The 13,679-nt window shown below is 49.5% G+C and overlaps 1 protein-coding gene across 4 annotated transcripts in view; it reads right to left on the bottom strand.

Annotated features, from left to right (window-relative positions):
* Positions 1–3,642: 3,642 nt before the first annotated feature.
* GRIK1 (glutamate ionotropic receptor kainate type subunit 1) overlaps positions 3,643–13,679 on the bottom strand; it is a 97,610-nt gene continuing 87,573 nt past the window's right edge. For 2 of the 4 annotated variants that reach the window (XM_064729002.1, XM_064729020.1), the window contains 3 exons: positions 11,395–11,645; positions 9,268–9,433; positions 3,894–4,021 (listed from right to left, as the gene is read on the bottom strand). In XM_064729002.1, the coding sequence (XP_064585072.1) occupies positions 9,284–9,433; positions 11,395–11,645 (401 nt within the window). In that variant the 3' untranslated portion in view covers positions 3,894–4,021; positions 9,268–9,283. Of the gene's footprint in view, positions 4,022–9,267; positions 9,434–11,394; positions 11,646–13,679 lie in introns of all 4 variants that reach the window. The other 2 variants (XM_064728992.1, XM_064729011.1) reach the window with 1 other exon arrangement.

Raw genomic sequence — 13,679 nt, 5'->3', positions numbered from 1 at the left:
TGTTGTGGGTTTTGGTTTGGCCTTTTTAATTTTTTTTAGTTTTGGTTTTGGTTTTTTATTATTTTTTTGCATGGGGCTTTGTGGTTAAACACAGGCATTTTACATCAGCTTTGCCACGGAAGATTTTACGTTGCTTTGCCCTTTCCCATGTATGGAGAAAAAGATTTCATGGCCCTTTACAAAAGTCAGTGCAGCTGCCGTGCTTAAATCACCTTAAAAATAAAGAAAAAACAAATTGGGAAGGTGTCTAAATGCCTTTACTTTTTCAATTTTGTTATTATTATTTAGGGAATTAAATAAGGAGAAGACAAATTAGTTCAGAAATTCCCCAGGGACTTTGCCACTGCCAAGTGTGGTTCTTGGCTCTGCCAGCGATGACCTTGGGTGCTGAACACTCTGGAATGGGCCGCTGTGCAATTTCCACCAGTGGAAATTCCTGGGAATGGCTTCCCTCTGCTTTCGCTTGCCCTTTCTGCCTGGAGGGGTGGGAGGTGCCAGCTGCCTGCTTGGCTCTGCATTCACTCCTGAGCAGGGCTCAGCTTCATGGAGCTGAGCTGAGCTCAGCCTGGGCAGGCTTTCCCTGCCACCAGCACTGCAGGGAGAGCTCACTTTGAGGGCTGGAATAAATGATGAGTGCCTGAGAAGCTGATAGGAGAGACAAGCACGTTTTCATTCTCTCTGAGCAACCTGGGGGTTTTAATGCATAGCTCTCTTAATGAAAAGCTGTAAATTCATGCTTCTCTCAGAGGTGGAGCAGCCTGCAGGTTCAGAGTGCTGAATTTCTAAGAGGCTGTTATCAATCACAGTCCTTCTGGTTTAGCCAAACTACGACAGAAAACCTGGGGAGGAATCTCTTTGCCATGAAATTCACAGAGCAGGTTTTCAGCTTGGTGGGAAGTCACACTCCTATCCATAACTATTGCCTCTGGGACTTTATCTAAGTGTACAAATCCAGGGCCATCCAGCTCTTTCAGGGCTTTCTTGGGCCATTGGTTGAGGTGCAAAACCTAATTTGGCTCCATCTCTTTATGGGATTAGATTTCTGACCCAAGCACCCTATTTCTTCCCTTCATCTGCATTTGACCTGAGCAACAGCAACAAAAAAATAGTTACAAATTCTTTATTTCCTTAATATCCAAAGAAAAACCCTTACAGGGATATCTACATCTCTGTTTTTGTGTGGGGGAACTGAGGGTCCTCTCAGGACTCCTTTCAGTTCAGTTTTCTGGCTTCTCTGTGTAGGACATTGGAATATATTTAGAAAGAGCAGAAGAGGTCCTGTATGTGTGTGTGTATTTATACATACATAAAAAATGATTGTGCTATTTCCAAGAGCACTGGAAGGTCAGATTTGAAGGGGAAATCCCCTTTACAACCCTTAACTCCCAAGGTGCCATTGGATTTCCTAAACAAAAAGCAAACCCCAACACTGCCTGAGTTGAATAAACATTGATCATCTATTAATATCAAGACTGGTATGTCTTGCTGCTGCTTTGGCTCTGGATCAGCATCATAATTCATTAGCATTTTGAAATAGCTCTGCAGAGTGGGTGATGCTCAAACCTGTACCTGAAAAATCTCCCCAGATGTCTCCAGAGAGGATCTGGGAGGTGAGGAAAGCAGAAAAAATCAGCCAAGATGGATGCAGGAAGTTCAGCCCCTCATTTTGCCCACTTTCTATGCATTTTGCATCAATCAAAGGCCACATTTTAAGTCTGTGTTAGATCATCAAATAGCTCTTTTCAGAATGTCAGCAATTTGCTTCCCAAATAGCCTGCCAAATATGTAATCAATTGCAAATGGGATGCAGATTGTCCTGGAAACTTTGGGGAATTGTTCACCTCAGCTAAATGCAGGTAACACTTTAGGTCACTTCCTGCACTTGTCTTGGCTGAATTAGCCTGGACAAAACTTTGATTGGAATAACTGCAGAAATGTGCAGAGATGAAGCTGAAACCCAAATAAATAATGAATGCAGCCCTCCTGTTGAATGGCTCTTCCCTAGCACTGGGTCTCATTAAAATCAATAGAAGGAGCACAGAACAAAAGGCCATGTGTTTACTGAGTTTAGCCTGTAGATAATGAAGTGGCAAATAGGTCACGCTGCTTAGGAATTTATTTAAAGCAATTTTGTTTTGATAATGCCAGCTGTCACCAAGTGCTGCTCACAGGGATGGTCTCCCACTTAATTTTTCTTCCTACCTGAGCAAGCCTTGACCCTTGGAATACCAGCTCTGGGTGCACAGTGCAGCTCTGGGCAGGGGGCTGGAGGTGTGGGCACTGGGCATGGTAAGAGGAGAAAATGGAAAAGGGAATTTAGCCATCCATAGCCGGGCAAGTTCACTGTCTTTAATTCCATAGCCAGATGAGCTTTACACATGGCTTTAAAACACTGCCCTGCTGAAAGGATTGCAGCTCCTGAGCTCCAGGTGTGCACTGAAATGAGGAGATTACTTTGGGGTCTAGAGGAGAGCAAAGATCCCCTTGCAGGGCTCAGTCTCAGCTGGGATGGCATTTCTGTCTGGAGAGAGGGAGGTGATCATTTGGGAAAAGCGGGGACAGTGACAGCATGCTGGAAAAGATTTCCTCAAGCCTCAGAGCATCCCCTAGGGATGCTCAGAGCGATTTAATCAGCAGGGAAAGATTATTTAATCAATCATGAACCTGGGGTTGAATTTTTTAAAGAGAAGTAATTTTCAGTTCATTCTGAAAGGGAGCAGGAAACAAGTGTGTCTGACAGAAAGCTGTCCTGGCTGGGGACAGCCTGTGGTGACATCCGTGCCAAGGGGAGCCTGTGTCAAACAGGTGTGAGCTGGGTCCTTGTGCTCCTGAAGCAGCAGAGCCTCTGCATTCGGTCATTCTTGCCGAGGGGCAGGTTCAGGGTGTGTGTGGTGCCTGCGGGAGATGAGGGGCAGCCCCAGCCCCTCTGGGTGCAGGATCCCCGGCAGGGTTTGGGGGATGGAGCTGCTGGGCCATCCCTGTGCCCCGAGCAGAGCCCAGGCTGTGCCTCTGAGCAGGGCATTCATCTCCAGGCAAGCCCTGCTGCACAGCAGAACGCTGGATTAGCAGTTAGGAGCCCTGGCGATTAGAGAGATTAACTGCTAAACACATCGCTCCTTCCGGGGCCGAGCCTCCCCTTTCATTTGGAGCCGGTAGCCCGTTAAAATTACTGCTCTGGCAATTAGGAGAGCACGAACTCGCTGACCTGCACTGGGGTTGTGCTTTAGGAGAACCTTGCTAGCAGAATTTCTGCCTGTTTGCTTGTTAGGCAGCACACTTTCCTTCCTCCGGACACTTAATGTGTTGCCTTCTCAGAAGATGCTGCTGTATTGCAAGGAAAAAGACCAAGCAGCTCCAAGCCCCATCCAACCTGGCCTTGGACACTTCCAGGGACCCTGTGCCAGGGCATCCCCACACTCACAGGGAGGAATTCCTTCCCAATATCCCATCCATCCATCCCTGCCCTCTGGCAGTGGGAAGTTCATTCCCCCTTGGGCCCAATCAGCCCAATGAGGACTTCAGCTTTCCTAACCTCTAACCAGGCTTCTCTGAAAATGGGACTTGTTGGGATACAGGGAGAAGGTCACTGCAGTCAGGGAAAAGAAAAGTTTCACTCCCAGATTCTTGGAAAAAAGAACCCTGTCAGTTGTTTATTTATTTATTTAGAAAGCACATACAGCGATGCTCGGGGAGGGGACGGAGATGCAGACCAGGTGAGCAGAGAAATCCAGCCCAGAGGAAGAGCCAGACACCTCCTGGAGGGTCGGTGGTACATCAGTCTAGGCGAGATTAAAAGAAGGAGCCATGGGGAGCCTCTGAGGAGCGGGAGCTGGCGTCCCCTCGGGCGGGCTGGCTCTGTCCTGGCTCACGCCATGGTCTCCTTCCTCAGCGTGCGCCGCTGCTGGCACGTCAGGATGCTCGGGAAGGACGACTTCCCCTTCGTCCTCGACCTCTTCTTCAGCTTCTTCTGGTGCTTGAGGGAGATGCCCAGCTCCTCCATGATGGCATTGAAAGAAAGACACTGTGGGGAGAGGGGATGGAATTAAACGTTTCCCACAGGGAGAGCCCGGCCAGAGCTGGGCCTGGCCCTCACGGAGCCCTCAGGTGAGGGCAGAGCCCAACCTGGGCCATTGCGGAACCCTCAGGTGAGGGCAGAGCTCAACCTGGGCCCTCACAGAGCCCTCAGGTGAGGGCAGAGCCCAACCTGCGCCATTGCGGAACCCTCAGGTGAGGGCAGAGCCCAACCTGCGCCATTGCGGAACCCTCAGGTGAGGGCAGAGCCCAACCTGGACCCTCACAGAACCCTCAGGTGAGGGCAGAGCCCAACCTGGGCCCTCACAGAGCCCTCAGGTGAGGGCAGAGCCCAACCGGGGCCCTCACAGAGCCCTCAGGTGAGGGCAGAGCTCAACCGCGGCCCTCACGGAGCCCTCAGCGCTTGGACTGGGCCCTCACGGAGCCCTCAGGTGAGCCAGGGCTCGGCCTCAGAAGATCCAGCTGGGAAAAAATTCCTGGACACAACAGGTGACTGCAGGGGTTTTTCCCTAACTCATCTTCCAGTGACTTTCGTGTAACTTTGGCTCAACTAAAGACATTGATGGACGTTTCTGAAATTCCCCACAGGCGCGTCCGCCATGTTTTGGTGGCCTCGCATCACTTACCCTTTCTCGGTTGGCCCTGGCCTTACAAAAGAAAAGATCTTGTTTTAAACACCATATACTTTAGTCACAAAAGAACCACGAGCATGCTGGAGGAAACAAAGAAGAGTTTTTTTAAGGTTTCTTTGTGACTTAGTTATTTTTCCCTCATGAAATGAACGGACATTTCTCAAATATAGCGCAGGCCTCAATCTTCGTCTTTTCTTTGGAAAGAACCTTTTCAAATATCATGTGGTGAAGAAAGGAGATAATTACCACAAGAATAAGGGAGATGAATGGCTTGGAAAGAAAGAAGAGATCTTCATTCTTCCCACCATCACAACATTAACAAAGACATCTGGGGTAAGTGGAAACATATTTTAAAATTCACAGCTGGAATAATTATGTACAACAGAAAGAAACAGAAGTAGCCTTTAAGTGGAAGTATCTGGCTTTGCTAAAAACCCCCCCAATAATTGTTCTGTGCAAATATACATGAATAGATGATTTATATATAAAATTGAATGATGGCAGCAGGGGGAAACTAAGCTTTAAGCCCCTTACTTTATAAATAAATAAAGTGTGTGACTGGGTCACACGGGAGCGAGCTCCCGTGCTCAGTGTGGGTGTGAATTTTGGGTCCTGTGTGTGCCCCCTCGTCCTGCGGGCTGAGCTGCACGCAGCTGAGATCCCAGATTCACAGCCCAACATTCTCCTTCCCTGAGGTGCTTCATGTTTGTTCATCGGCGGTTCCGAGGTCAGTTAAACTGCTGTTAATTGGCGCCGCTGCCCAGAGTCAATGGCACAGCCAGGGCGGTGCCTGCTGTCCTTTCAAACGGCAGCCGTGGTGTGCAGGCCTCCGCTGCTGCCATTGTCATTTAAATGCGCTCCCTCTGTGGATATAAACCCGGCATCCCGGCTCTCCTTCCCCCGGCAGCAGCAGCAGGAGCCGGAATGCTCCCGACCCTTCCTGCGCGCTCCTGGAGAGCTGCACCGCTCATCCCCAAACCTATGAACCCAAAGGCTCTGAGCGGATTACTGCTCTCTGTGGTCTCAGCTTTAACTGGTTTCAAAGTCTGAATTACAAAGTGAATCCAGAGGTCCGTGGTAACTAAGGTCCTATTAACCCCTGGTAGGATCCATCAGTCTTTTATTTTCCTTCCCTGTGTTTCTCACTAGCCTCCTAATGTGTTGTATTTAATCCTGGCCATTACTCCCTGCAGAGTGCAGACAGGGATGATTTCTGCAGGTGAAAGAGTGCATTTTACTGCCTTGTTAATAGGCTGGTACTTTAATTTTCCAATGGGATTCCTGTTACTCAGACTGTGCAATAACCACAACGCCTTTCACATTCATCTCCACAAAACACCCCCCTGAAGTTCATTTTGCATGTGCAGACAGATACACAGAACATTTTGCTGGGAGGTTTTAATATCTGATCTGTGGAGTGCCCAATGGCTCCACTTCCAACTGCTTTGAATTTTAAAATAATTATATCAGGAAGACTCCAAGGTATTCTTAGGAAAAAGTGGTGCACAGCCTCAGCCAGAATGGTGTGGGGTTTGTAGGAAAGCCATGGACAAGGAACACACCCCAACACCTCTGAGCCCAAGTCCTCTGAGCAGCACCTGCACAGCAGCCTTCAAAAAGGGGATGTTGACATTAAAATTCGATTAAAAAGGGAAATATACTGTTCTTTTGTCTCATAGTCAGGTGGCCAGACTGAATTGCTTTAAAACCCCCTTTTTCCCATGCTGGTCAGTCCACTGCTGAGGTCTGCCCAGAACAAGAGCAGAGTGGGCACAGATCAATCCCTTTTACAACTTCATTATGAATTTAACATTTTGCTTTCAGCCAGTTTAACTTTCTCATTCTGGCAGTGTCAAAGTGCTGCCGGCCATGGCATGTGAAAGGAAATGTCATCCTTTAAAAAACAGACTAGGTTCTGCTCTCTGTGTGATGGGGGACTCTTTCTCTGTGCCCTTTGGTCGTTCCAGCGGCTGCTAAAGCTTGGTCATGAAGCTCCCAAATCCTTCCTTACACTCCCATGCAGAGGTCTGTGCTAAGCTTTAGGAGAATTACAGACTCAGAATGAAAAAACAAATAAATAAATAAATAGCATAAAATAAAGTAGAAACAATGAAAAAAAAAAAGAGTTGTAGTCAGGATTTATCAATCTGTTGCTTCTGCTGCTGGGCTGCCACTGAGGACAAGGCATTTTATTAACTCCTTGCAAAACCAACCAAGTAGCAATAAAGCAGCAACCCAAACCCCAGGGTGTGGTGGAAGTGCTGAGAAGTGTGAAAATCAAAGGACGTGGGGCAGATTTCATTCTGGAAGGACTCCTGAGCAGCTCAGGGACAGAGGAGGAAGTGCAGAAGTCAGGATTTTTCTCCTGCACCCATAGCTGGGACACTGACCTGTGCCTTGTGCTGAAAGAAAATGGATTTATTTTTGCACAGAAGGAAAAATATCTGAAAGAGTTTCTTTTAGTGAGCAAACTGCTGCTGGGGCACATTGAGTATTCTGTCACACAGATGGCATGAGGAGAGGCATATTCTGGTGGCATGAGGAGATCCCCAAATTAACTCCTTTAGCCTGCCAGAGTCTATTGAGCAGTGACTGTCAAAGCAGTGTGACAGTAACCCGGGGATTCATTTAACTCTTCCCCGCTTACAGAAGCTGCTCCTTTGTGCTCTGTTCACAAGGAAAGCCAGAAAAGCTGCTTGCTGCTCACCTGAGCACCAGTGATGGTTTTTGATAGCTGTTTTTGCAGCTGGGATGGGGCTCTGTCGGGGATAGCAGGCACTGCTCTGGCATTCCCCAGGGAGCTGCTGCCAGCCCGGGGGGCTGTGTGTGGGACAGCTAAACCCAGGGAACGATGCTGCACTGCCAGCAGGGCTGTGGGACTGACAGCTGGGACAGTGTTTACCCAGCAAGTGACAGGAACGCTCTGGATCCGGCACTAATCTAAGGAACAATTACTGAACCGGTCCAAGCTGCAACCCTGAGGATTTCTTGCATGGAGCAGTGATGGAGATAAACACATTAGGCATCTTCCTTCTCCTCTGAGAGCTGAGAAGAGCTGAATTTAATTAGCTTTAAGTCTCTTCTACTGGGAAGCTGCAAATAAAAAGTGTTTTCTTAAATCAGGTATTCAGAGGACCTAATTCAGGTCTTTGCTGGCAAGAGGGAGCATTTTATGGAGAGCCAAAGCTTTCAAGGCCCCATTCAAACCAGTTAAGAGACCATTCTGAGCAAGACAATTTCTTGCAGCATCTGGAGTGCAGCATAAACTCCCCCCCTGGGTGGGCAGGGGAGAATGGGAGCAGCTGAGCTGTGAGCAGCAGAGCTTTGTCACAAAGCACCGGCACCGGGACAGGGCTGAGAGGAGCTCGGGGCACTGCTTGCTCTGCCTGCCCTCAGCAGCAGGCACACAGACACCGTGCAAGGGGGAGCGCTTGGCTGTGAAGGAATCCCCTCCAGCAAGGGCCCTGACTGCACAGGGGGCAGAAATGGCCCCAGGAAAGCAGAACAGTAACTTGTCTGATGAGCTGAAAACGCGAAATAGGGCTGAGGGGAGGGAGATGAACCAGTGACACTGATGGGAATCTGGGATACAATGGAACACAGGTAACAGGGTTTAGGAACACTGGGGTGTGCCACAGTTCATGACATCCCTCGAGCTGGCATTTCTGTGCACTTTGTGTATCTCAGATTGTTAACATATGTTTTTTTGGTGGCAAAACCACATGCAGTCCACTGTCCCCTTCCCTGTCAGCCCCTGGCTGGCTGAGGGCTGGAGGAAATCCAAGTGTTGTGGTCCCGGGGTGTAAAACACATCCAGTGCCAGCCTCCTGCACAGAACGTGCCACCGGGGTGCAATATGCAAAGCAATGCCAGGGCTTGGCTGTCTGGGGTAAACTGATGCCCGACTTTCCCACAAAGGAGTTTCTCTGTTACAAATGAACCTCGTGAATTGCTCAGACTAGACAATGGGCTTGCTCTATTAATGCTCTGTGTGGGTGTTGCCTGAGGGTGCTCCTGTTGAAAATGTCCTTAATGGCTACATGGCATAAAATTTAACTGATGGGTCTGACTTTGTGCTACGATGGTTACTAGCAGGCTTGGAGTAATGCATTTTAAATGGAGGAATTAAAATTCATTAAATATTGACACAGGGCATAGGAGATGCCAGCTCACCATCTCTGCAGCTCGTAACAGGGGCTCAGGAAGTTAATGGAGCCCTGCAGGGTGTTCGGGAGGTTCCTGAATTCAGAGCTGCCTGAATTCAGAGCTGCCTGGCCCACTCGCAGCAGAGACCAGGCTGGATGCTCCTCCCTGCTCTCAGTAACGAGGCTGCCACTGCTCAGCTCGGCTGGGGAGGAGATGAAAAGGAGGCAAATCATTTTCTTACCTGAAGCAGGTGAATTACCCCAGGAAACGACAAGGTGACAATTGCACATGAGAGGCTGTGACAATTCTGAAAGGCTAGCACGCTCCGCAGAGCTCCCTGCTGGGGGTGTGATTATTTCCTGCGACACCATTTAAAGTGCCCCATTTCGGGCTTTGGCAGTTCGCTCTAGACCACTCAGCCCCTGCGTTAACCCTGCGTGAGCTCCCCCGGACACACCTTGCTCCTCTCCTGACTACACCGTGTGGATCGAGGGCTGCGCTCGGATCCCCCGCTCCTCCCGGATTAACTTGCCACAGTCTAACTCCGTGGATAAGGTGGTGCCAGAGGTGGAGTTGGACGGGTGGGGTTGCTTACACTGCAGTCCGTAAAAGAAACAAAAGGCCTTGCATGCAAGAGAAGAGAAATGGAGAAAGTAAATAAATGAACGAGGCAAAACTGAAAACAAGCATGAGAATGATTCAAAAGCCATTTAAATCAAAAGAGACTCAACTCATGGGAACAGAAAAGTCACAGATTGTGTTCAACAATGCTTTGGATTAGCTTAGTGATAACACACCCGGCACAGCATTTCCCATCTAAGCTGCTTATCTCACCAGGGAAAAGAGAAAACAATCCCAGAGAAACCAGAGAGAAGCACTGGAATCGCTGCTATTGTGCTCTCGGTGAAATTGCCTTTGGAAAAGAGGCTGGATGTGCCACATGAACTCACTTGATGATTCTAATTATTAAGCAACACCTTGCTGAGCAGCAGCAGTGCAGGTGCAGAAATGGGGGTGTGCACACGTGTGTGCAACCCCGAATTGTGTTATTCACCCACTTATTGCTCAGTAAATTAACACCCCTGGCCCAAAGCTTTAGGTCTGCTTTAGTCCTGCCTTCAGGGAGGCACTGCCTTGCACAGACTCCTGCAAAGTTTCCAGGCTATTCTGCACCATGTTAGCACTTAAACTAAACATTTTAATTATACTAAATATTTTAATTAGCTGCAACTGTTCTCCAAAATGTATTTGAATAAACGATCTCCGGAGACAGGAACAAAACAAAGATACCAATACATTTTTTATGCATTTTGTGCTAAAATGGGCTAAAGTACTAATTAGAAAGCTGCAATGTGTGCAAATACATTAATCCTTTATCTCTGACTTATCCCAAACTAGGGACCCTTTGATTGGCATGTCCTGGGGTTGCTCCATGAGCTGCATCTGTTTTTTGTGGACAGTGACGCTGCTTTTGATGCAAACTGCACCTCCCAGATCGAGCTCAAAATGTTCCCTTCTCCTCCCACTCATCCCTGCTGCCCTCGGGGACGGTCTTTGCCTCAGCAGTCACTCCTGGCATTTATGTCACCACCCTTGTAGGATAACACCTTGGATGGGGAGGGGGAATCCTCCATGGAAAAGCCTTTCCCACCTCAAAGAGCAAAGGGAACTTAACCCACTTTGAGGTGGGCGCCTCACATCTGGGAGCCTGGAGTGAGGAAATGGGAACCTTTGGGGACTCAGGGTCACCCCCTGGTCCTGCAGGTGGGGTCCCCTTGTCCCTCGGGAAAGTCCTGCTGGAGAGAAAAGGAGCCAAAAGGGGTCGAGCAGGGTCCAGGACAGAGCAGGACAAACTGGCCCGGGGCAGGAGGGGCTGGCTGACAGCTTAGGAACACTGCCAGCTCCTGCCCAGCCCTGCCTCCTTCACAGGGCTGGTGGCTCTAGAAAGGGGTTTTAAGCATTGATCCCTTCTCACAAAATGCTCTAAGGCTCAAGGTGTGATTTACACACAGCATTTCCTTTGTTTTCCTCTGCCCTTTTAAATTGCTCATTACACTTCAGCGGAGCTATCACCAGAACTTCTTTGGCTCCACAATCTTACTTTACAGTGGCATCCATCACCTCTCAGTAGATCTCCCTGCTTTGAAGTGCATCCTTCAGCACAAGTGGTAAACCCCTGGCTTTGAAAAAAGATGCTTTCTAGGGCAAGAGGAAAATGACTCTTGGGATTTGGATGTGCTTTCCTTGTGATAATGCCATATAAATGACCCAACAGCCCAGTTGTCTTTTATTCCTTTCCAATGTAATTTATGCTGGAAGTCCTGAAGTCCAAGCAGAAACTGTTTGAAAATTAATTGCCCTTGTTCTGCACTGCCCTGCTAAGCAGCACTAATTGGACCGTGGGTGAGGCACTTCCCTGTCGTTATTAATAAATTATTTGCCATTAGAGCCGGGGCTGCCTGGTGGGAGCTCAGCGGCGGGAAATGCACGCTCCATCCCGGAGGTGTGTGCTGCTGAGCCCGGCCGTGGGCACTCACCTGCTCGATGGAGCAGGGCAGGGGCACTCACTCACTCCCTCACTCACCTGCTCGATGTCGCTGTTCTTGCGCGACTTGTAGATGAACTCTCCGATGGCCACGAACACGGAGAGCACCAGCCCCGCCGCCAGCACGATGAAGATGCCCCCGATGTTCTCCACGCCGAGGGCGCTGGCTTCCTTGCTGTCCTCCTCGGGGCAGCCGTTGCCTCGCCACCACTTCTCCTTCATCATGTGCAGCTTGCCCTCCTCCTGCAGCTGCAGGATGGCGATGGTGATCTTGTCCCTGTACGGGGACCCTGCAAGGGGACAGCGAGGCCTGGCTGTGCCACCATCTGAGGCAGCAGCCTCCCTTGTCACAGGGGGGATTACTCCAGCTGGAAAGGGAATCTCTGTTGGTGTCTGCCCTGGGGACTGGGAAGCAGAAGGTTGCACTGCTGCAGTTATTTGAGAATTCATGATAATTTTAGGGTCTCCTAGGGAGGTTTGTTTAAGCCTTGGCAGTGGGTTTTCTTGCCAAGGCATTCCTCCACATCATATTTGAATATTGCTGTGAGCACTCGTTGAGAATTTCCGCTTTGCATCCCTTCTATTGACTTCAGCATCTGTTGGTTTCTCCTGCTGCCTGTAAATGAGGGCTGCCTCAGAGGAGCCCACAGCCACTCAGACACCTTCTCTTCTCATTTACACTCACAGCTCCACCTCAGCTACCTACAGCTTGTAAGAACACTGTGTGGACAAGTTCTTTTTATTTTGATTTGCAACAATAGCAGCCCTGCAAGCTGAAAATAGGAACAATTTCATGCTTTTGGTTTGCAGGCCACCATTTGCTAAATGATGTGTGTGCAGGCTCTGCAGCTTTATGGGCTGGGCAGTGTCTGGCGAGGAGTGGGGTCACACTGGGTGGCTCAGTCTGCTTAGATTTGCTCACACTGCTCAGCCTCTCCATCTTCCAAACTCCTGCAGCCTGTGTTTGTGAGAGAGACTTTGTGGGACCAGGATTTTGTGATAGCAAGGAGGGGGCCTTGCTAGAATGACTCTGTGATTCTGTGAGATGCTGTTCGGCTCCAAAGGCACATGTGTGCTCCCAAATCCTGCCCTGCTGGATTCCCTACAGCTGGAAACAGTCGGAGTCTGGGCTGAAATGCAGAGCTGAAAGCCCTGCAGCTATTTCTTTCCCCTTTCCCCTCCTTTAGCAGCACATTAATAGGACATGGAAGGACAGGACACTGGGGAATGGCTTCCCACTGCCAGAAGGCAGGATTAGGTGGGATATTGGAAAGAAGTTCTCCCCTGTGAGGGTGGGCAGGCCCTGGCACAGGGTGCCCAGAGCAGCTGTGGCTGCCCCTGGTCCCTGCAAGTGTCCAAAGCCAGGTTGGATGGCACTTGGAGCAGCCTGGGATAGTGGAAGGTGTCCCTGCCCATGGCAGGGGTGGCACTGGATGGGCTTCAATCCAGTCCCTCCCAATCCAGGCAGTTCTGTGATTCTCAGATTTTCTTCAACCTCTATTTTACCAAAGTCACATTTTGCTGCACATTAGAGATGTTGCAAACTCAGCTCCATGAAGGCAAACCAAGCTTTAAGGCAGATTGTGTGCCAGAATGGAAGGGATCACATGGCACTTCAGAAAAATCTCACTGAGGCACCACTCCTCATGCACTGAAATAGCCTCAGAAATTTGGCCCCACAGCTTCAGTTCTGCTCCTTATTTTGCTGTGCAGGACATTGTTAAAAACCTTGTCCCACGGATGCATGTCCCCCTCTCTGCTCTCCATCTCCTTCATCCCCCAGCCCTGTCTGAGGAGAGCAGCGTGAGGAACATTGCGGCTCCTCATTTGTTGTGCCAGCACTCAGCTGCTGCTGGGGCAGAGCACTGCCAGCACTGGGCCATGCTGTGCCCACAGCTGCCAGGAGACATGTGTCACACTATCCCAAATCCATCTGGGAAGCCAGAGACCAGCACTGCTGCAGGCAGCCAGCTCTGAGAGGAAAACGTGCCCGCTGTAAGAATGGATGAGTTGTGTGCTTGCTGTTAAAGACCCAAAAATAACAGCACAGAAAACAGGCCAGAAACACCTCCAAAAACTGGCTTTGCACAGAGGAGTGAATTATTACCCCTGGAAACAGCAGTGCCTGGAGAAGAGAGAGCAGAATTGTTTGTGCCTTGTCCCCTGCAATGTGTGAGGCTGCAGGACTCATCCATTTCCCCTGTCTGGAAGGACACAGCTGGGAGCTAAAGTGGAGCAGCCAGAGTCACAGCACAGGATTTGTGGGGCTGTTCATTCCTTCTTGTGTTGTTTATGTTGCCATCAGGATTACCACAATTCATCTG

Source organism: Zonotrichia leucophrys, chromosome 1 (genome assembly GCF_028769735.1).
Source record: "Zonotrichia leucophrys gambelii isolate GWCS_2022_RI chromosome 1, RI_Zleu_2.0, whole genome shotgun sequence".
In the NCBI taxonomy this organism is placed as follows: domain Eukaryota; kingdom Metazoa; phylum Chordata; class Aves; order Passeriformes; family Passerellidae; genus Zonotrichia; species Zonotrichia leucophrys.
Note: the sequence above shows the minus strand (reverse complement) of the source record. Positions and strands in the feature narration are given on the sequence as shown.